Source organism: Candoia aspera, chromosome 4 (genome assembly GCF_035149785.1).
Source record: "Candoia aspera isolate rCanAsp1 chromosome 4, rCanAsp1.hap2, whole genome shotgun sequence".
Taxonomy (NCBI): Eukaryota; Metazoa; Chordata; class Lepidosauria; order Squamata; family Boidae; genus Candoia; species Candoia aspera.
Window position 1 is genome coordinate 14,918,804 of NC_086156.1, and position 24,331 is coordinate 14,943,134.

The 24,331-nt window shown below is 37.3% G+C and overlaps 1 protein-coding gene across 8 annotated transcripts in view; it reads left to right on the forward strand.

Annotated features, from left to right (window-relative positions):
* The window catches only part of PARD3 (par-3 family cell polarity regulator), a 581,236-nt gene that overhangs the window by 388,612 nt on the left and 168,293 nt on the right, over positions 1–24,331 (forward strand). For 7 of the 8 annotated variants that reach the window (XM_063303447.1, XM_063303448.1, XM_063303444.1 and 4 more), the window contains 4 exons: positions 4,139–4,289; positions 13,791–13,980; positions 16,919–17,067; positions 18,886–18,930. In XM_063303447.1, the coding sequence (XP_063159517.1) occupies positions 4,139–4,289; positions 13,791–13,980; positions 16,919–17,067; positions 18,886–18,930 (535 nt within the window). The remainder of the gene's footprint in view (positions 1–4,138; positions 4,290–13,790; positions 13,981–16,918; positions 17,068–18,885; positions 18,931–24,331) is intronic. The other variant, XM_063303442.1, reaches the window with a different exon arrangement.

The window sequence follows — 24,331 nt, forward strand, 5'->3', positions numbered from 1 at the left end:
CTTGTTTTTTAACTGCTCACCTTTTCTAACAATAAAGGCAGTATTACCACAGTCTTTTCCTAGCCTTGTAATTTTTTTTTAGCATACCATTGTTTTTGAGATTCTTGAGCTGACTTTAAATTTTCCTGAGCCCATTGGGGCAAATTTGTTAATTTTTCTATTAGAACAACTTTCTGTTTCTTTCCACAAAGGAAACTACACAGATTTCAGTAAGATATCTTTACTGTTAGTATGCAGTAAATTCAGAATCCTGGAAATTCTCCAGCTTCAATTATAGTGAGTTAATTAAAGCAGAGTTTCTTTGGGTTGAAATGTGTCTTCCCAGGTTTATTTCTCCCCACCACCACCACCTGGGCTAAGTTGTTGTTTTTGAGGTTAGCTTTCAAATGACTTGCCCTCTATCCCTTGATTATGTCTGCTTCTGCTCCCTTTTCCAGTCTCCTTACAATCACTTATACCTTGTTAGTGATTTTCCAGATTTTGCAGTCTCAGCTAGCCCTAGGTAATACTTTGGGTTTTGGCATGCTGAGTTGTGAACTCATTGCCAATACCCACTGTGATAACACCACCTACAAGAAAAGGTTTCACGCAGAAGGATCAATAACATTGCCAAAATAGATAAAGTTACAGACTGAGGTCAATTAATTCTCTCTCTCTCTCTCTCTCTCAGCAGAATTTGCCATCTCTTTACTTTATGTAAACTTGACTTAGAAAAGAAGCAATAAAAGTGTTTCTTAAAAGAGTTCTATATAGTTTTCTGCTTCCTTTCTAAAATGCTTTTGTTAGTTTATAAAAGCAATATATCTTCAGTTAAATATTTGTGTGGCTGACAGTTGATGTCTTGCTTTAAATCTGGCTTTTTATAAGCTAATTAGTGTAGATATTGAATAGTGTCTTTTCCCATGAAAGAGGTACCACATTCCAGTACTCATTTGTAAGCAGAGCCATCTAAACAATAGTGCTTTTGTTTATCTTGTTTATACTGTATGGATACTGAAGCTTACCAGTGAATATTTGGGTCTTTCTCTTGGATGCAAAGCTGCTGCTTTCTTGGTGTTTGTGGGGGAAAATATTTTAAACGTGAGACCAATTTTTAGGTCTGCATTATTCTCATTCTGAATGGCTACATCATGTCATTCAAAAAGAGCTAGACTTTTGTTATATAAACCTGAATTCTGTCTCCCTAAGAAAATAATTCATGTTTGGGCTGATGTTCACTCTTTGAAGAAAGTTAAAGCATAAATTGAGTTCATCAGTGCAATGGGTTTGGCATGCATCTTCAGTTCCTGGCTACCATCTCCCTTTTTCTCTTTATGAACAGCATTACACAATTGTAATATTTTAATTCGTTTTAAATTTGCCTTTGGGTCTTTTACATCAGAGGTGTTGAATGTTGTTTAATTTACTTTTCAGGAGAGCTGTCATTTGTAAACTACAATTTAGGGCAGAAAAAAAATGGGCTAAAACAAATCCTCATTTCCCAATGTAAACTTTATTGAGTCTAATTCACTTGCATGGCAAGTTTATTCTCCTGCAATCTGACGTGCCTCCAATTGTAATTACGTTGAGCCTTCATTGCAGTAAATCTCCTCAGGTCTGATCAAACTGGGAAAGATAAGGCTACCATTTGGAACTTATTAAATATCTCATTTATACTGAATATATGATAGCTTTGTACAGAAAGAATACTTTCTACAGTACATTCTGATTGTTCTAACCCAGACCTGCAATAGACCCACAATGTGAGCCAAATATAGAGCCACTCACTCATTACTACAACCCTGCTTCAGTCCCCTGCTGCTTCTTTTGAAAAGGAAACAAAGGCAGAATTGCCACATGATATTTTTTACAGTGATAGTCTGTTTGGCAAATCCTTTGAAAGACATGCAGAAGGTGCAGAAGCACATACAAAGTATTTCTACTTAAATCATTAAAGCAGCTGTGTCTTTCTCCAGGTTTTGGAAGCCACACCCAATAGACGTGTGTGTGTGTTCCCTCTGCCTCAGTGGGCAAAATGTGCTGTGGAGTGGCTACACATGCCCATATGCAGGGATAATTGGAGGCAGCTGAAGCAGTTGCGCACATCTAGAAAAATTTGGGGGGAAAGGACTCTTTCTATGAGTCGTTGCCTGTTCTGTAGCACGTTTTAAAGCACAGAAATGCAGAAACTGCACAGCCCTAAAATGTAATTTTGACCCTAACTTGACAAGAGAAGTATAGAGTAGGACCTTTGGCAGGGCCAGTGCAAAGCATATTTTATATCTCAGCTTCAGTCCACAATAGCAGGAGGTAAAATTCAAATTAAATAAATCTATAAACATTGCAGATGCTGGTAACACAAATAACTCTAGCTAAATCCATTGATAAGGTAAATGCATAATTTGTTTAGTATTATTGAAAAGTATGAATCATATGAGCTGGGTGATATAAAAGTATTTTAAAATATATACGTCATTAAGGGGAAAGCACGCAGAAATCTTACTGCTTTTTTTACTTACAATAATAGATAGATTTCTATCTACATCATCCCATGTTCATTTAGTCCAAAACTGGTAACAGATCTCTCCTTGGATTCACTTGCCAATAACATACATTTTGTGCTTTAATTGAATCTATGTGGATCTGGCCCTTTGTCTTGACCTGGTTGCAGAAACGAAGCAAGAAACAAGAAGAAACCTTACATAGAACTGCCATGATTTCTTTGATGATAGCTTATTAAAATGCATGGCATAAGCATGACAGTAGTTGGTTTCTAATTGGTTAGGCTTCTAACTATAAAGAATTATTTAGATTTTGAGTGAAGCTCAACTTTGATTAATAGTATGAGCTGATAAGTGCCAACCATAGTTAGGGTTAGTGCTGACCCTTAACCATATTTACACTTTTCCAATGGTAAAGCCATTATATGTATGTGACCCTGTAGCTCATACTGGCATGCATTTAAAATCTTGACTGAAATATTAGTATGTGGTATATAGTTAATTAGAAAGGCAAAACACTGAAAGAAGCCATTTATTATAATCTCTTCCACTGTTTTTATTGCTACGTATTTCTGTTTTCCCCATATTACAGCATGCAAACTTGTAGCTCCCTGCTGGGCAAGAGCCTTTGAAAGTTGTCTGCATGGGGTTGGAAAAAGAGACAAAATTCATTTTGGGGCATGTAACAGAGGTAGTAGATATGATGGCCAAATTCTGAAAAGTTGACAGCTTAGGATCAGAAATATTGAGGATTCCTACACCCATATTAAAGGCAAAACTGAAATACTTTGGCCACATAATGAGAAGACAGGACACCCTGGAGAAGATGCTGATGCTAGGGAGAGTGGAAGGCAAAAGGAAGAGGGGCCGACCAAGGGAAAGATGGATGGATGATATTCTAGAGGTGACGGACTCGTCCCTGGGGGAGCTGGGGGTGTTGACGACCGACAGGAAGCTCTGGCATGGGCTGGTCCATGAAGTCACAAAGAGTCGGAAGCGACTAAACGAATAAACAACGACACACCCATCCACTTTGCTATTGCCAAACCTAAATGATTGAGTTTACTCTAATTGTGTAAAAACCATAGTAATTTGAAATAATGGTAGAGTTTGAAATGTCCATGTTGATACTTGTGATCTTGTACAATGATTGCATATGAAAGTATATTGCTTCACTAGAAAAACATTGAAATCAGATTTCTCATTATGATCAGGGAGATTATTTGATTCTATTAGTTAAAGGGGGAGGGTGTCTCCTTTTTTCTCTTCTGCCCCTACCACTGTTCTGTAGGTTCCTGCCCTGACAAGCTCTCAGTTTATGAAAAAGAAAAAGAGCAACAGGCCATTGGCCACAAATAATTTTAAAACATACAAGAGAGCTGTCTTGCAGTGCAGCTATAAATTAAAAGACAGCATTTCAGTTTTTCCATGTTTCTCTTTGAAGAAAGATGGAGTCTGACAAAACTCTGTGGGAGATGCTGTGCAAAGTGCCCTGGAAGGCTGGTCAATAAGCAGCCCTGTCATTGCAAATTATTGAAGCTCAGACTGAAAAATTCTACCTCACTTGATGTCCAGCCTTTTCCAAGCCTAAGGTGCATTGTTTGGTTTCTTCTTGTTGTTAAATGGAACCTCAGCACTGATTTTTCCTTTTTCTGCAGTTGGAATCATCTGGGAGTCCCCTGGGGCCAGAGCTGCCCATTGAGACAATAGTAGATGACCGGGAGCGTAGGATTTCCCATTCACTGTACAGTGGGGTCGAAGGCCTCAATGAATCACCCACCAGGAATGCTGCCCTGAGTAGACTAATGGGTAAGTCAAACAGATTTGGCTAACCATGTCCTATGTTATCGGCTAGTTCATAGGGATTTGCAAATGGATAATCAGTGTTGTGTGTGTGTAGGCAGCATGGATTAGGGCAACTGGAGCCAGTAATTTAAAAGGTTGCTTTTCCCCATCCCCAGTTTTCTTGAAAGGAGTCAATAGATTGATTAAATAAGCGTCTGGCCACAGTATAGATGATAACCATGAGGACATTTTTAAATTGTTTTAGTGAGGATGGAGACAGGTTTTACACTAGTTTGTGAGAGTCTGCTCAGTGTAGCTTCATTAACTGTAAGTTCAGTGAATGTTACGATGATCAAGGATCAAAATCAAAAGTTTAAGCTTTGACTTTACTTCTCCTCAGCTATATACACTAATGTGAACTTTATCCAGTTTGGACTTGGATGATGTCTATTTAGGAACATATTCAAAAAGCCCCACAGGATCTTAAAATCATGTGGCTGATTGTGCATCCTTTGCTTAAATCACGAACTCTGCTCTTTGTGCAGTCCCCAGTGGAAATTTTTTAATGCTTGCTTCGTAGCAATTCATCAGTGTTGCATTTAGAAGTGGTTTCGGGGGTTTTTTGGTATTTACTTAGGGGTCCAGTTCATTTTAAAAAATGCTTTGTTACAGAAATATCTAGATTTATAAAATAACTCTGAAGGGAATTTACTTCCTATAGAATGTTAAAATAAATGTTAAAATATTGGAAGAATTTCAGTTGATTGATTAATGATGATGTTGATGTATTGAACTGGTACGCCACCTGACTCTCAACAACTCTAATTCATCTTCAGTATATTTGCATATCTTCTGCTTATTTTCCCCTTTCCTGTGGGCAGAAGGCAACATAAGTAGGGTTGTACAGTGCTTTGGATTCAAAAGGAGAAAGTGTGATTTGACGTATGCAAGGCCATAACTTCTGCTGGAAACTCTTTAAAACAGCTATGACTTTTCCTGGGCTTGTTCAGATACTCTCTGCATCTGCTGTGCAATCCCAGCAAATAACATACGAGGTTTAAGGGGTTTCTGGCATATTGATGCCCACATATGTTCTGACCCCTTCTGAATCCAGAGCATTGCATGGCCCTAGTCTGTTTCTCCTCATTCCACAGTGTAACTCCTAATTGTTTGACATGCTGGCTGGATTAATCAGAATTGGGCTCTGTTAAGATTCTATATAATAGTCATAGCAATGTGTGATTTCAGTGGTTGAACTCCATACTAATAAATCTCTTCACCATTATGTTGCCTTCAAAGTAATAGACACATTGAAATATAGGGTGATTATTACTTAAAGGTAATATCCAGGGTATGTTAGTTGTATGCAGTTTTCAAGGTTAAAAGTTCAAGTCTTAGAAAAAAACTGGGAAGATTACTCTTAATCTCCACTTACATTTTCTAAGTTCCAAGCCAGGTATGTTTTAGCTTAGTGCATATTTTTCCTTCCTTTGATAAGAATTCAGTGCACCAAGGGGATTGTTGACCCAGACCCAATCTTGCTTATTTTCAGCAAGATTATAGTGTCTGTCTGTCTATAAATTTTTTATTAAAGATTTTTAAAAAGGAAGATTAAACACTAATACAAACTAATATAAAGTAAGAAAAAGAAAAGAAAAATAAATAAATAAAAAAGAAGGCTAAAAGTGCAAGTAGGAAAGAAAGAAAAATAGAAAGAAAAGAAGAAGAAAAAAAATACAAAGAAGTAGCTTCTGATCTTCTTTAGAGCAGTTATATGTACAATTATAAATTTACCTCTTCCTCTATGGTTACAACATAACTCTCTTATTTCTATAATCTATCCTGTCTAATCATCAAAACCATAAATCGTAAGTTTTTTTTCTGTTTTATGCAAAAAGTCCATAAGGGGTTTCCAGTCAGCAGTAAACATAGATATTGTCTTTTCAACTGAAACCAAGCAAATCCTTAAATGCCAGAAAATTCCTGGAAGCCTGGCACTCAGACAAAGCAGCCATCAACAGACACATAGAGGTAAACAACATTTACATACCATTCAAAAGAGGCAATAGAAAAGCCAAAAGACCAGAACACCTCCTTGCAAGCAATCGACACCCAGATAGGCAAAAATCAACACTAGGATTAACACCAGATGAACCATCAAACAGCACAATACACCCTAATCAAGGAACTATTAACTCAGTCAATCAACCAAGCAAGCAGCAAACAACAGCCCAATCAAGGAATTCCCAAGGAGAGAACACCTCCTCTACCGAAGCAGGACAAACCACGGTATATAAATAGAGAGCAAGTCCCACTCCCTCTTCGCACTGAAGATGTTGCCTAGTCTGGCAATGAAATGTCTGCAAGAAAGCAACAAGGCTCAGAGAGCACCAAGGACTCCATATTGTCTTTTCTCTGATCAAAGAAGTCAATTCAGCCATCTCAGCAAGATCCGTCATCTTCACCAACCATTCTTCCATTGTAGGTAGTGGCAAATCTTTCCATCTTTGTCCTTACAGTAAAATCTCACTGCAGTTATCATATACAAAAACAAAGTTCCATGACTTTTTTCCAATCCCAAAAGAAAAAACTCTAGTCTCAATTGTATATTAAGCTTTAAAATCCTCTGAATCAATGTGTGTATTTGAATCTTGAATTTTCTAGCTTTTTCACATATCCACCAAAAATGATAAAATGTCCCTTATTGTTGTCCACATTTCCAACATAAATTTGAAGTGCCTTTAACTTTCTAGACAATTTCTCTGGTGACATATACCAACAGTACATCATTTTATAAAAATTCTCTTTAAGATTATAACATAATGTAAATTTCAATCCTTTCAACCACATATTTTCCCATTGTTCCATCTGTATATTTTAACCAAAGTTTTAGCCCACTTTATCATACAGGTTGTTGTTTATTCGTTTAGTCGCTTCCGACTCTTCGTGACTTCACGGACAAGCCCACGCCAGAACTTCCTGTCGGTCGTCAACACCCCCAGCTCCCCCAGGGACGAATCCGTCACCTCTAGAATATCATCCATCCACCTTGCCCTTGGTCGGCCCCTCTTCCTTTTGCCTTCTACTTTCCCTAGCATCAGCATCTTCTCCAGGGTGTCCTGTCTTCTCATTATGTGGCCAAAGTATTTCAGTTTTGCCTTTAACACCATTCCCTCAAGTGAGCAGTCTGGCTTTATTTCCTGGGGTATGGACTGGTTTGATCTTCTGGCAGTCCAAGGCACTCTCAGAATTTTCCTCCAACACCACAGTTCAAAAGCATCGATCTTCCTTCTCTCAGCCTTCCTTATGGTCCAGCTCTCGCAGCCATATGTTACTACGGGGAACACCATTGCTTTAACTATGCGGACCTTTGTTGTCAGTGTGATGTCTCTGCTCTTAACTATTTTATCAAGATTTGTCATTGCTCTTCTCCCAAGGATTAAGCGTCTTCTGATTTTCTGACTGTGATGTCTCTGCTCTTAACTATTTTATCGAGATTTGTCATTGCTCTTCTCCCAAGGATTAAGCGTCTTCTGATTTTCTGACTGTGATGTCTCTGCTCTTAACTATTTTATCGAGATTTGTCATTGTTCTTCTCCCAAGGATTAAGCGTCTTCTGATTTTCTGACTCTGATGTCTCTTCTCTTAACTATTTTATCAAGATTTGTCATTGCTCTTCTCCCAAGGATTAAGCGTCTTCTGATTTCCTGACTGCAGTCAGCATCGGCAGTAATCTTCGCACCTAGGAATACAAAGTCTTTCACTGCTTCTACATTTTCTCCCTCTATTTGCCAGTTATCAATCAAGCTGGTTGCCATAATCTTGGGTTTTTTGAGGTTTAGCTGCAAGCCAGCTTTTGCACTTTCTTCTTTCACCTTCATCATAAGGCTCCTCAGTTCCACTTTGCTTTCAGCCATCAAAGTGGTATCATCTGCATATCTGAGATTGTTAATGTTTCTTCCAGAGATTTTAACTCCAGCCTTGGATTCCTCAAGCCCAGCATGTTGCATGATGTGTTCTGCGTACAAGTTGAATAGGTAGGGTGAGAGTATACAGCCCTGCTGTACTCCTTTCCCAATCTTAAACCAGTCCATTGTTCCGTGGTCTGTTCTTACTGTTGCTACTTGGTCAGGTAGTATCATACAGGTAGTCCTCCCTTAACAACGGTAATTGGGACCAGAATTTCTGTTGCTAAGCGATGTCATAAAGCGAGATGTCATGTGACTGCATCTCTTAGTGACAGGAAAACTGGCAATTTCCCTTGCCATTGTTAAACAAATTTTACCGGTTGTTAGCTGAGCACCCACCCCAATCCAAGCCATTCCGGGCTTGGTCCCTCCCAGCCCCTAGCCTTACTAAGGTAAGGTACTGCTTCCCCCACTGACGTGTCTCCTCCCATCTCTGCCTTTTTGGCTGCCCTGCACCTTGCTTTGCGGGGCAGCAAGCAGCCTCAGAACCGCGAACCTCTCAGGCTGCTTGCCATACCCTAGGAAGCCGCAGCACCACAGCCCAGTCTCAGCCGCAGTTGCCCTTACCACACTGCACTCTGCCGCCCCAGCTGTCCTTCGCTGGCTTATTGGTCCTGCTGCTGACAAGGTGTGCCCACCTGGCTGCTGAGCCAGGCCGGTCCACGGTTCGGTTGCAAAAAAAAAAAAAAAAACGACCAAAGCAGCCCTTTGCAAAGAGCTGCTGGGCAGGGCTGAGATAGCTTTTCTTTTAAGTAAAGCTAGCTCATACCTGCCCAGCAGCTCTTTGCAAAGGGACTGTTTTGAGCCTTTTCCCCCCTCTTTCCTCAGCTAAAACCAGCCCAGCCCAGCCCAGCTGCCAGGAGCCAGGCTGGGCATGCCTTGTTAGCAATGGGAGCAAGAAAATGGCAAGGTCAGCTGGGGCAGCAGAGTGCAGGGCAGCAGGGGGACAAAAAGCCATAGATGGAGGGGGGGGAAGGTGGGTGGGGGGAGTGGCAGCACCCCTGTGGTCGTAAGTGCAGGTGGACTGCCAAGTGCCTGGATTTTGATCACATGACCACGGGGGTGCTGCAATGGCTGAATCTTCAGGCACTTGTCGTAAGTCCATTTTCTCAGCACTGTCGTAATTTTGAATGGTCACTGAATTAAGCAAGGACAACCTGTATATTCTTTCTCTTGTTCTTCTATTTCAAATTTCAATCAAAGTTTATACATTTTAGCAATTACATGTTCATCATTTTTACACAATTTTATTTCAAACTCAGTCTTACAATGCTCAAAAACATAAACTCTTGCCTACTTTAAATCTTTCTGATAACTTTAAGAAAACCATTGACAGCTATATCCCTCTGCCATCAGTTCTTTCACTTGATTTTATTTTATGTTCCCTTTGACAAAATTCTAGTATATAATGATAAGTTAGCCATTTGTGTTTGCCTATTATTTCTCATCTATAAAATGCTGCTTGTGCTGAGAGCCACAGAAGTGTTTTCGGTCACAACCTAGATTTGTATCTATTCCGTGTCCTCAGTATGGCACATCTAATGTAATGATTTTTAAAATCCACTTTAACTTTGACTTTGTTTTTCTACGAGTAACCATGCCACCCAAATCTCTGGTCATGTCCTTTGAACTCCAAAGGCCTTCTATTTCTCAGCAGCACCCACTCTTTCATCCAAACCAAACAGCAAGCTGCAAAATACAATTTGAGATCAGGTAAACCCAATCCTCCTCTTTCCTTTGCATCTTGTAGCACTTTATATTTAACTCATAGTTTTTTCCCCTGCCACACAAATTTAGGTATATCCTTCTGCCACTGTTTAAATGGTGCATCAGTTGTCAAAATAGGTATTGTCTGAATCAAAAACATCATTCTAGACATTCATTTTTATCACAGAAATTCTGCCCAGAAATGACAGTTGTAGTTTCTCCCATCTTAACATGTCTTTTTAAACGTCATTCCATGTCTTAACATAATTATTTTTAAATAACATACAATTCGTATTTGTCATAGTGATACCCAGATATTTTACGTTCTTTCAATCTGAAAATCCATTTTATTTATGTTCTGTTTGATCTTCTATTTTCATATTTTTGTTAACATCTTCATCTTCTGTTTATTAATCTTGAAACCTGCTAATGCACCAAATTCTTTTAATTTGTCCATTAATATTTAATATCAGTGGAAGCAATTTATCTCAAAAGTTCAGTGCAGCATTATGGGTTTATCTATTTATTCATTACAACAACCCTGTGAAGGCAGGCAATGCCAAAAAAAAAAAAGAGCAGCTACTCAGAGAAAGTTTCACAATAGGGAAGGGATTTAAATTTCACATACATCCAATTCAATTCCAGCATAGGCCAACATACTCACTCTGTGACTTTGAAACCTCAGAACATTCTTCCAGTAGCGTTCTGGCTTATCCATGTAGGCTTTCACTAACTGTAGACGGGCAGCAATGTTCTTTTTAGAGAATAGTGGCTTTCTTCTTGTAACCCTGCCATGCACACCATTATTGTTCAGTGTTCTCCTGATGGTGGTCTCATGAACACTGACATTACCAATGCAAGAGAGGCATTTAGTTTCTTAGATGTTACCCTGGGGTTCTTTGAGACCTCCCAGTGTATTACAGGCCTTGCTCTTGGTATGATCTTGGTTGGTCACCTGCTCCTGGGGAGGGGAACAATGGTGTTGAATTGCCTCCTTTGTACACAGTCTACCTGACAGTGGACTGGTGGAGTCCAAACTCTTTGGAAAAAGTTTTGTAACCTTTTCCATCCTGGTGACCATCAACAGCTGTTTTTCTGTGGTCCTCAGAAATCTCCTTTGTTCAAGTACACTTCCACATACCTGTGTTGTGAAGATCAGACTTTGATAGTAAATACCCAGAATTCTGTTCTGAAAATAAGACAGGACCTCCCACACTCACACCTGATTATCATCCCATTGACTGAAACACCTGACTCTAATTTCCCCTTCAAATGAACTGATAATCCTCGAGGTTCACATACTTTTGCCAGATACAAATACATAGTTTTGGATCATTTTCCTCAATAAGTCAATGAACTAGTATAATGTTTTTGACTCATTTGTTTAATTGGGTTGTTTTGATATAGTTTTAGGACTTGTGTGGAGAACAGTTCATGTTTTAGGTCATATTTATGCATAAATATTGAAAATGCGAAAGGGTTTGCAAGGTTTTAAGCACCGCTGTATGTTATACTTACATGCTTTTTTACTCCACCAGTTTGCCTTCATAGGAAGGCTCAATAAATGTCTATTCAATGTTTGTTATTTTGACTTTCCTGTTGCAAAGGAAGTTCACACTCAAGTTGGGAAGGTATAGGGCAGCCAAGATAGTCACATTTGAAGGTGCTCTAGCAGGACTTCTGGAAAGGCATCTCTCTCCAAAGATAATTAGAAAGGGAAGGTCTCACTTGAGGCTACATGAGCAAGATGGGCAGACTATGGTTCAGATTAGGTCCCTCCCTCCCTGATCTAGCAATAGAAGGATGAACTTCCATTTAGTTTAGCCACAAGCAAACTTTATGTATAAACTTCAGTTGTGATTAATCTTAGAGTTTGTTGAAACAAGTCAATTTCTTAAACTGAAGTTGACCTCTTTGAACAAACTGTAGTCAAGATTAACCAGTTTGAAATGCTTGAATAACACAACAAGAGTAAATTAATCTAAAAAGGAAGAAAAAGCTGTTTAATGATGCGGGCAGGTACATAGGAGAAAAGAAAGGGAAAGACAAACTCCTCTGCTAAATAATAATCTTAGGTATTTTGTGCAAATCAGTAAAAAGAAGAATATGGGACCAAACATTTTGTTGTTCTTGTTTTTCAGTTCTTTACATCCATGACTATTTTTTTTTTCTTCCTTGCATTGTCATATAACATTTTTAAAAGTTGTAGTCTTATCCAGCTATGTTCTCTGAGGTGCTAGGCTGAAAATGCTAGAGATGGAATAGCGGCCAACTGCATCAAAACATGAGCTCATTGTATTTTTATCAAGTTGGCATCAGTGGACATAAGCTGGTTATGACAAACAGAACCATCTTAAATTACCTATGGTGTTCCTCTAGTGATTCTTCTTCATTGGTACTTTCTATCCAGGATTGACCTGAAGGTGGTTCTTCTCTAACTCCCTGTTTCAATCTACTGTAAAAGAAATGCATTTTCTTTCACATTTTAGTCTACCTGCTAAAACGTCATCATTCATTCTTGTTGAAATATTAAGATGTGTACAGAAAAGCTAGATGTGCCACTGAATTACTTCTGCCTCTCAACCTCAGAGTCTTGATCTGTAAAATGCCATAAGGTTATACTGTTTCACATTCAATTCTTTGGAGATGTTATTAGCCACAGAGTTAACAATCTTGTAGGCATTATGTTTGAAAAGAAGTGCATTTCTAGGCTCAACATTAACCTGTCCATCAAAAAAGCTTTTGCTGGGAAAAGAATTAGCTGCTATGCAAACTTGAACACATTCATTTCAGCTTGATGGTGGGTCTACGTGCAACAGAGTACTTTTTCTTTTTAACGCTTTCCTCTAAACTTTACTAGATAACCATAAGTCTTTCTGACTCTTTTAAAGTTTCCCCAACTGTTTCTTGGCTGAAATTAACAGGATTAGCAAAAGTAAGAAAGTTTAATATCACGCCCAAACTAGTGTTTTTTTTAACACCAGTCGAATGTTTTAAACCAAAATTCTTCACAAGTATATCAGAATTTGAACTGTCAGCCTGCCCTGGAGAATATGAGTTTGTCTGAGAGGTTCTTCCCACTCTGTTTAGCTAACCTTTGAACTCACATTGATTGCTCTGTAGACCTTAGCTAAGAGGCTGACTTACAGATAAGAAACCCTTTAGGATTAATTCCATCACCATAAACTCATTGGTCAGCCTTAGGTAAGTCAGTCTTTCAGTTTTCAGTTTTATCTTCAATATTTGATGTTAACAATGATATAAACGTAATGTATGTTAAACATGGTGCACGCTTGAAAATTCCATGCAGATGATAATAGTGGTTGTTCCAAGAGGGGAAAGAGAAACAGATGGAGAGATGGGAGGTATACACTGATGATTCATTGTACATAAAGGCATAATATAGTGCTTTTGCATCTAGGCCAAAGGGGAAGATAAATCTATTTTCAGTGTAGTTGGAGATTATTCTAAAAATATAATGGCAGCATTTCATTTTTATAAGATGGAATTTATTATGGTTGCTATGTCAGTAGCCATTTAGAACTTTGAAATCTATGCCTAGGAATGCTATTTCCTATGAAGACTTATATACAAATAAATGGTACTGGAATTACATAACTTCTTGATCGTATATTTTTAATTGTTGACCCTGATTCAAGTCAGCCTTGGCCATGGAAGTTCACTGAATGACTTCGGGTTACTTGTTCTCTCTCAGTCCACTTAACCCACAAAGTTGCTGTTGTGCAAAAGAAATTTGAGGAGGGAATGCTGTGTATGCTGCCTTGAGCTCCTGAAGGAAATAAAGAAATAAATAAAATAAATAAATAAATTCTCAATCCATTTTGTGCAGGTAAATACCAGCTTTCTCCAACAGTCAATATGCCTCAGGATGATACGGTAATTATAGAAGATGATAGACTGCCTATACTACCTCCACATCTTTCAGACCAATCATCTTCCAGTTCTCATGATGATGTAGGCTTTGCAACAGTGGATGCTGGAGCTTGGAGTAAACCAATAGTGAATGAGTCCACAGAATGGTAAATGTTATATCTACTTGAATAGTAACCTCTGTTTACTAAATACTTAATGGGTTTTCATCACTGAAATAGAAGCAGAACTATTATTTTAAACGATCTTTCTATCTCATGTCCCTCTCAAGTTATCTACGAACTTGATTGGGGAAAGCAAACTATTTTATTGTGGTGCAGGATCTCTGTATCGGCATTTTGGAATGGAGGCAGCAATGATTTCTTGGGGCTTCTTTGTTATCTTACATAGGATAAGTACTTCCTGATTTTTTAAGTCTTTTTTTTTTCTTACACAATCTTGACTAATCCCAGAGAACAACAATAATTTGTATGTCTGGTAATTATGTTCAGCAGTAAGCAAAATAAAAGACCTTTCGGTGGAACCCCCTGCTAGGCTCCTGGTGATAATTAACACAAGCAGGTTAAAGTATGAGTGTTTTCCAAGTCTCACACCCTCCCGAGTTTGATATAACTGTGTCAGCAATATCTTAATAACTATTACCCACAACAAGAATCTCTGTTTGGATTTGCATAAGTCAGCTATTCCTTACACACACATATATGTATCAGTGGGTGCTGGTATTCAGTCATATTACTTTTACTTTATCTTTTAAAAAGCTTTCAGTTGTTACGTTTAAAGCTGCTTCTTTCTCCATCACACTGCTTTTCTCTATCACGTTGCACAGCTGCTACTTAGACTCCTCAGACTCCCACCATCATCTTTCTAGAGCAAAATATCTTAAAAACTAACTGAAATTTTGGAAATGGGTCTGTACATTTCAACAGCACTCCAAATTCTATGCTGATAGGAATTTTTCAAGTTGAAAGCAGTTCTTGTATCATCTCCAATTGTTGATGCTTCTATATGCATAGCTATAGAATTTTATTTAACTTCTACATTTTACCCAACAAGAAAAGGAGAGAATAAAAGGTTTTAAAGGCTTACTTTTTTCCCTTTATGTCTGCCTTTTCAAAGAGAATAATGCAATTACAAACAGGGCAGATCTCTTTGGACCCTTATTTCTGTTGACTGCATTCTATTTGTTAAAAATGAACCTAGTAAAATAAAATAAACAGCAGTCAAGGGTGGATTTTTATATTAATTTCCTGCTGGTAATGGACAAAGGAAGGATTGTAAAATGAAGGTGTTTTCTGTGAGTTTGCTTCAAGGCACCAAGGGGTTGATGTAAAGAAAATGGAAGAAGGGTTATCCAAACAAGAATGGCAGCTGTTCTGAATCATGGCTGAAAATACATGCTTTTTCCAGCCTGACAGTATCTCCCTAGTCCTTGATGAAAATGTTATGAAAACAAGGGACAATGAGGCAGGATTAATATGTGGAATTTTAATAACACTGAGGGTCATAACACGGTTACATTCTTTAAACAGTCAACTATCATTGTAGGAGCCTTCTTTGTTATAATATGTTTTGCTGCCTGTTGGTTTTACAAATCACAATAATAATAGATAGAAAGTGACATTAAGATCAATCTGAAATATTAAGAACCATTAATGTGAGATGCTGTTCAGCGTTACTGAGTGATTTCTTTTAATTCTGTATGAGTTTTACAATACGTTATTAACCATTTTGGAAGTGTCTTAATAAAATGCAACATAGTGCGTTTTGTACACTTTCAGTAAATCCTGAGTATGACATTTAACAGATATTCAGTCCACCTCTATGGGATTGTTTTTTCTAGGAAGGCCAGCCTGGCAGGAGCAGAGTATTTTCTGAAAACAGGCATAACCTGGCTCTTTAAGAAAATCTGTTTTCTTTGTGCTTATTACTTTCCAGTTAGAAAGTCAGTGTAGCGGGTACACTAGCAAAAGCTAGTAAGATGATTGATTTATTAATTTATTGATTAAAATGATTTAGTTCCTGGTAATCTATCTTGATGGTTTAATCCTTTTTTTAGTGGGTTATCCTTTCTGACATATGGTTATATATTTATTTTGTTATTTATTTTTTTCTCTGATGATGGTTTTAACCATAGTATGTAAGCTGCCTAGAGTTATGTTGGTGATTGAGGTTGCAAACAAACAAATAAATGGCATTACTAGCCACTACTGCTGCCTGAGAATCCCCTCTATATTCAGTGGAATGCAGCTCCATTCCAAACAAGATTGTACAACTACTCTTTCATCATCTGATTGACCAGTGCTCAACAGTTTGATTTTAATTAAATTTAAAGTGTTAAAGAGTTTGATACAACTTGAGCTAAAATGTGATTTTTTTTTAAATTGGATATATCTTGTTAGAATTAGAACAGGGCTTAGATTCTGATAAAATATTCAGCAATATTTTGGTTCCTCCTAAACATCGCTGAGTGAGTGACAAACTTCTTCATGGCTACCCATTGGCTATACTGGCTAAAGCTGATGGGAACTGAAGTTCAATGATGTCTGGAAGGCTACATGTGAACTGTCCCTGCTATAAAGGGCAAAACACATCTTACACTGATATCTGTTTACCGGTTTAGGAACAAAGTACTATCTAATGAGTCAGCTCAGATTGAAAGCTTATATATTTCCGGCAGATCTTAATCTATATAGGAGAATCCTTCTCTTCCTGTATGGACACTTGATCTGAAGTTTTTATGTAGCTTGTTGGCTCTTCTGTTCCTGTGGCCCTGGAAGTGATAAGGGCATCTGAGAACCAGCTAGAGACCCAAGCATACCACATGGACATTCCCAGCTGTACACCTCAGTGTGAGGGTTTCAGACTGAAGAGACTAAATTTTGAATTTCTATTCCATCATTCACATGCAGTATATTTAGGTTTCCTAAGAATTCTATAATCATGGGGCTAGCACCCCCCCCAAAAGACTCCAATTCTCATGATTTCTAACTTTTCTTGATTTTATTGGTAAGCTAATGGTATGACATAAATGTGTGCTTTAGTGAACTTTTCTTTTTATTTCTTTATTTATTCTTATATTTGTTACAGCATACTAAGTCCAGATATGGATCCTGGGCTGGCCTTCCAACGAGAAGGATTTGGACGCCAGAGCATGTCAGAAAAGCGCACTAAACAGTTTTCAGATGCCAACCAATTAGACATTGTTAAAACACGGAAATCTAAAAGCATGGACTTAGGTATTGCTCATAGGCCTTATTTTTCTCTTCTTTCTTCACTGTTGTGTTTCAAAATTATATTGAAATTATTTTGCTTGTTGTTTCCTGTTGCGATTTAATTATTTGTAATGCTATGCAGTTGATTATCCCATGCAGCTGGATTCAATATGTGGCATGTAGAATTTTAAATATGGTCAGAGCCAAGTGCATTATGTGTGTTTCTACAGTTTTTATATTTCTCTGTTTAAAATGTTATGGTTGTACAGATTCAGGTGTAGCAGGATTGTTTGGTACCCCTTTGAATAAGTACTTTTCAGGAGATGGAAAACCCAAATAATTCAAATTTGTATTTTAAAATAAATCTGCAATAACATACTTCTCATAGTTTCTGGTATTGCTAAAACCTTTTCTCTAATGAATAATTCTGACATAATTCAGAAAAGCTTAGATATTAGGCTTTAGTTTAATCTGTAATCATTTAACAGCTGGGATGGGACTTGGTTGAAAGAGTAACCTGCAGTGACAAGTGCACATGCAATTGAGAAATCTAACTATGGGACATTTCTCTTTCAACTTTGCAAGTGATGGAAAGCCTTCCAATTTGCATGCTTGGTGTAAATGGTAGGAGTGTTGTCAGTGGGGCAGAATCATCTGCTTGTGACATTGCTCATTGGTCTAGCCATTCTTCAGTTTAGTCTCAGGTATAGTTCCAGCAAAAGACAGAAAACTGTATTGTGATAGTGTGAAGAAGGGAGGCATGGCAGAATTCTGATCCATTGACTTGCAGTCTCAGTCTGGCTTAGACACCTCCTTCTAAAGAATTCTAAGAAAGAGAGTCTATTATATCTGAAAGAGTGAAAAGGCTACAGATCCCTACAAACCAAAATATTTACTGTGGCCAAGGTTTTCATTGAAATATATCCTGCTTCATCAGGAAAGGCTGATGAAAAAAACTCAGAAATTACAAGTTTCAGCTATCAGTAGGTCAGATTACTGTGTAGAGCATACATGTAAGAACCTCCTCCATTTCTGTCTATAGAGTGCTGTGACCATTTTAAAGTGTCACAGGATCTTAATGGAAAAACTTGGCATCTCCTTTTTCTGAAATAGGATACTGTTTAGTCAGCAATATAATTGACAAGTTTTTACTTAATAGTTAGCAGTTTGTTTATACATGATGGGGACAAATTGTTTTTAAGGAAAGGGTCTCCTGGAATCTTAGTGATTGGTATTCACAGAAAATTGCTACTCCCATCTTATTAGTATAATGTATGAATTCTCAATCAGTTCATTATTCTGAGAGTGGTAACTAACCTTGAAATCCTACAGGTCCATATCTCAGGGATAATGCTGAATGAAAGCAAGCAACAGTAAATCTAGTATCCCATTTAATAATTCAAATTAAGCCTTTCTTACCAAGCCTTTTTACATATCCCTGGGGAAGTTTCATGAGCTTCAATATGTTTTTTTAAGTGCGAGAAAATGTAATAAATATGTAGGCATTTATTGTTTTTATAACCCCACTGGGGTTTTTAAAACTCAAATTGCCACTTTCTGATATGTGGTGGTCTTGCCTCAGCTAATTGAGACATGCTAGCATGTGAATAACATATTATATTTGCCTGTGATTCAGAAATGACTGACACAAAAGCATGGATTATCCTAATTTTTTTCGGTGGAGCTTCATTTTGCCCCTTAAGAGTGTCTGCATAATATGACATATTTGCATGAGTAGTGATATTGGCAAGGTCCTCTAACTTTGAAGAGCATATAAACAGTGGATGCATGAGGGACGTGGGCACTAACAAGGCTAACCGTTATACATTTACCTTTTAACAGTAGCTGACGAGACTAAGCTCAGTACAATGGATGACCAGAAAACAGGTAAGAATTGACTGTAGGATAGTTGCCATAGAAATTTTGGTCAAAGCAGTTTACTACAATGACAGAGCTGCCAATCACAGTGCATGAGAAAATAATATGTCAATAGTTGCATGACTTCCTTCTTTAATCTCCCAGAATTCAAACATTACAAACACTCTAATTATTTTATAATATTTTAGAAAACAACGATAAGAAAATTACAAACAGCAGTTGATTCTAGCAACTAAATATAGTTCTTAAAAGATACTATTCTGGAGAGCCTTTGGGGTGATCAGTCATTGGAGATCAGACTTGGCTTATGAAATCTTGAACGTTTATCTAGAGCCACTCCTCATGTTAAACATTTGAAATATGCTTTTAACCACAAAATTGTATCATCCTTGGAAGTTCTTTAATCGAGCTTCCATCTCACCATTGAGTAGGCAATTTGCTGTTTTCACTGTTCATCCTGATATCTCCTTGCCTTGTAATTAGAAGAAACCCCCCCTGATAATCAAACTGTGTGTTTCACAAGCTATGCATTGTAGATATTTTGCTTTCTGTGTAATTACCATGATTCCAGATTAGAAAGCATGAATTTATTAACAATTAAAATAATGTACCAGCTGCAGTTATGAACCTTTATAATTTATTAATCAAGTAAACTTTTGACTTATAGAACGTCTGAATTAGGGTAGATCAAGAAGACACAGAAACTTTAAGTACCACAGAAAATATTTTAATTATGGACAAGTCACCTTAGAATCATAAAAACATTACTTATTTCTAGCATTAATCATTGAACAGTATATTCTTTGTGTGTGTGTGTGTGTGTGTTGGCGAATAACAGAGAACCCATTTTATCCAGAATATCATCTCCATGTGCTGAAGCCTTACTAGTCAAGTGAAAAACTTTATTTGAAAGAAGTAGTAAAAATTCAAGCCTTTATAAACAAATACTATAAAGCAAGATGAAGATGTGAATAAGGGAGATTTTACAGCTTTGTCTACATTGTACAGTGATAATGTTACAGTACAATATTATTAAGGCATTGAAAGTTTAAATGTCCAGGATGATATACTCCTGGCTGAGCTCTGCCAATATGACTGTTCTCTGAACTGATAGGCATGAATCCAAGTGATGAACTGCCAGTGTAAGAAAAATATTGTTTCCATTTTCTTCTTAATTCTGTATATTTCTGCTGCATTTTTGCCTGCAAAGGTATTACCAAGTTTTTTGTTAATAAGCTACTTTCTAGTTGTTTTACCACAGTATGTTTGGTTGTGTGCTATACCAAATACTTGACGTGCTTACATAGTAAGCTTCTTTTTGTAATTTCTTTGTTATGCCACATATTTGTGATTAGATTTGGATGTTTTTTTTCAAACATCACAAAACATACTCCCACAGTTGAATTGAATCATTTACTACAGTCCATGACCAGCATAGAAACTGCTATAATAATTATGCATCCCATTCCTTCCTACCATTCCTTCCTTGCTTCACATTTTTACAGCCTTCCATTCTGATCTGTTTTCCCAAAGCATCCTAAGAACAAATTGATCAAACATTTAACAATTTCCTTCTTAATTCTGTTTACTCTTCTCTTACTTACAGCAATTAGAGTCAAGTGCATTGCCCTTGAGTTCAGGTTATTATTGCTTATTTAATAAGTATTGTAGGGAACTGGCCATTTACTTTTAGAGGGAAACAGATTTTATTATTTTATTTCTAAGAATACAAGCATATTGCACTGTTCAAGTCTTTGTTAACATCCATGAAGGTGCATTTGGGTTAAAGGGCAATGGCCCTAAGCCATAAACCACCAGGGCTAAGCAAGATAAATATTGGATGATGATGATGATGATGATGATGATGATGATGATGATGATGATGATGATGAATTTTCATATGAACTGTAGTCAAAACTTGGGATACATAAGCAACTTTTATACATCTTCACCATTTTAAGATCTTAGGTTATTAAAATGATTTGATATCTGTAGATAGAATGTATTTTGTGGAAGACTATAAAGTGTAATAGAGTAGATAATGTTTACCTTGGCAGAATAAACTTGAACCGGTTTTAAAAGCTGCAGTTGAGTTTATTTGTATTAACCCAATGGAAAGTGAGGTTCTTGCCAGGATGGAATCTGCTGTAATAGATCTTTAAGATTATTTTCTTTCTTCAGTTGACTTAAATTGCCTAATCTTTCTCAGTGCTTATAGTTCATTCCAAAGGTCAGAAGTATATTATTCAGTAGCAATTGAGTAAGGCTCATTTATTCAGTGTTATGCATACAGGAAGTATGATGGGTTATTTCCATATTCATCTTGTTATAATGCCAACAATAAGTCTCAACAACAGAACAACAACAGAAATTTATTAAAATAAGATGATAGTTATTTGTTAGTTGAGTTAGGGAAATGACATAAATGGTTAATGGTATTTCTAGTAATTGCATTGTTTAGGTTTTTATTTTCCCCAAGTTAAAATGGAATTCCTTTATCATGAGTACTAAATTAAATAGAGACACTTATTTAATTTATCTTCTCATCAATACAGTTATTTAGATTACCTGGAGCCATTCAGATTGTAACAGTCTAGTAATGGAAATATCTCTGCCAGTTTTAGGATCTGAAACAGTAGTATTCTAGTACTCTGTGTTCATGCCATTCAGTTGAAATGCTCTTGAAATGAACATGGCAAGAAAATAGTGGTTAACACTTGCATGAATGGACTCTCACTTATGTGTTTATAAAAGCACAATCTTGAGCCATAAAGGTGACCAGAGTGCAGCATCAATAGTAGACCTTTAATTAGGGAGACTGGAGTAAATAGACTAATTAAATATGGCAGAATTCTGACTACAATTAATATCTAAGACAACTAATACTTCTGCTCAGGCTGATTCCTTGCTCAGTTCCCTCTTCTTCATCTACCCCTTTGGTCCCTCTGTCCAAATTACATTTCAGCAATATTGGCCCCAATTAGGGTGAACCTAAGAATGGACTTTTCAAGCTCCTAATAACAAGGCACAACCAAGGAAGCAAGATTCACATGAAGTTTCTTTAATCCCAAGAACTCAGAGGTTAAGATGCAGAGCCCAGAAAACTGAATAAGCAAAACTTGAGTCCTCATTTATTGGCAAATTCATGAGGTAAAGTTTCTGTGAATAACTTGAACCTCTTTTTACCAGATTGCTTAAGTGAAGGCTAATGGACCTTTTACCAGATACTGAAATGTCGATCTGTTCTATGTTTAACATGTTTTCAAATTTTTCTTTCTCAGCCTGTGGAAGTTCTCTTATAGCAGATCAGTTCCATTTTGATATGTAGGCTTAATCACATTTCTGAAATAGACTTTTAAAGTATTTTGTGTGTGTTGAGTGGATGTAGAATAGATACCAAATTGGGAATGAGCATGCTATAACTTTCTTTAATTTACTATCCTACAGATTGTTTCAGATCAGCCAAATGCCCTTTTCCATCAATGTGGGAAGTATAGGGTAAAGGGTACAACGGCAAAGCACATACCCATCTTCCCTCCATTGTCAATGCCCTCATGAACAGAAGGGTAGCAGTAAATCTGTGAGGCTTACCTTGAAGTTGCAAATTTCACACATGCAAAATGAGGCTTGCTGGTCAGACTGCTGAAAGAAACAGTGCAAGAGAGAATCCAAAGGCAAATTGAGAAAGATTTTTGGGATAGGGTCTTGGCAGCTAGGAGCTCTAAGGTGGGAATTGATAAAGCCTTTGCCAATTAGTATTGTTCTAGTGCCCTTACCAATCCCAGGTTGCTCCTTAGATATAAGCAGCTCTGTACCCTGCCTGAGGACAGAATTCCTGGTCCTGCTTAGGTCTGGCTACTTCAGCTGTGTCTCAGTATAGCCAAGAACTCCTGTGCCTCTCTGACTTGCTGCTGCTTCTTCAGATGCTGCATTCTTGAGGACTGGGTAGATGAAGCTCCAGGTCTGGGTCAGAGTCTGCAGGGTCCAAGCCAGGAACAATAGAGCCAGTTTCTGGGACCTAGCAGCACAGGGTCTACTTCTTGGGATGGCTTCTTGTGATCCACAAGGATTAAATTGCTTTGCAAATCATAGCTATGTCATTGCATAACTATTTCACATGATCCCCGTACTTTGCGTTAATCTGCTGATCTGTCTTGAGATAAAGATGTTTCATGATGTTTTCTGTGGAAGGTCTACTTGGCTAATTTAAAGGTATTTTCTTGGATTTGGGTGGCTGGCTTGGTGATGTAATCATCAGGAAAAATTTTGCATTTATCCCAAGGACCAAGCTTTGAATAGAGGAACAGTAGAGGTAGTACAGCTCTTTTAAATAAGTCATAGATGAAAAACATTCTGGGAGAAGACAATGGCGAACTGCTTTATTAATGCAGTTAAGGAAACTGCATGTAGTAGCCAGGAGTCAAGCTTAACTCAAGGGTGTCTTTACCTTAGATGACATTCTGGTTATTTAGCTTTAATGATAAAGGCATGCATAGCCCACGAAAATAATCCCAGAGTACAGCCCAGTCAAAGAACAAATAAAACCATTTGAAATCACAAAAATATAAACCATGTAACAGGAATATGATAACATTTACAAGAAACATCGTAAATAACACCGCTCTATTTATTAGCATCAATACTTTTGCTCTTGGCTGTCATAGGCCTCTACCTCTTGCAAGTTTTCCAGAACAAATGAATTATAAAGCAAGTTGTGAAGGTGATGGCAGTAAAATACATAAGTACATAAAGGAAAGAACTTCTTAGTAACATTTCTCTTTATCGTTTTTCAGCAAACTCCTCTCATCTTATCTTTCCTGTGAGCCATCCACATATTTTCAGTTATTTCTCTTCTGCATGATAAATATTTCCTTTTGAGTACTTCCAACCTTAGGAACCAATATTTTGACATCATTAGGAAGGATCCTAGGAGCTGCAAAATGCATGGACACCTTTGAAGCACAAAGGATTCAAAACTTCCATTTGGCTCTCTCAAGCCACAGTTTGCAACTTTCACACATTCACACATCTGATTGTGTTTGCTGAACAAGCCATAGTGGCCCAATTTGTATACTATGGCTAAGATCCAATAGGTAGGTTTCTGTATCATATTAAGTAAAACAAAAACAAAAAACAATTTTTGTTAGTTTTACATGTGAACTAGATCTATACCTAAGTTAAGTGAATATAAAAAATGAGAAGATGTCATGTTTGTGTTATATTTAAAAATTTGGAGATTTCATTAAATTTTCTTCAACAATATAGGTGCAAATATAGATATTCAAGCAGGCCCAGAGGACCATGTCAGGAAATCACCAATGAATCTTTAAGCCAACTGTGTAGCTTTCATGAAATATTACCTTTTTTTTAATCAGTAAAAGAATTTTACCATGGTAGGTGGATAATTGTG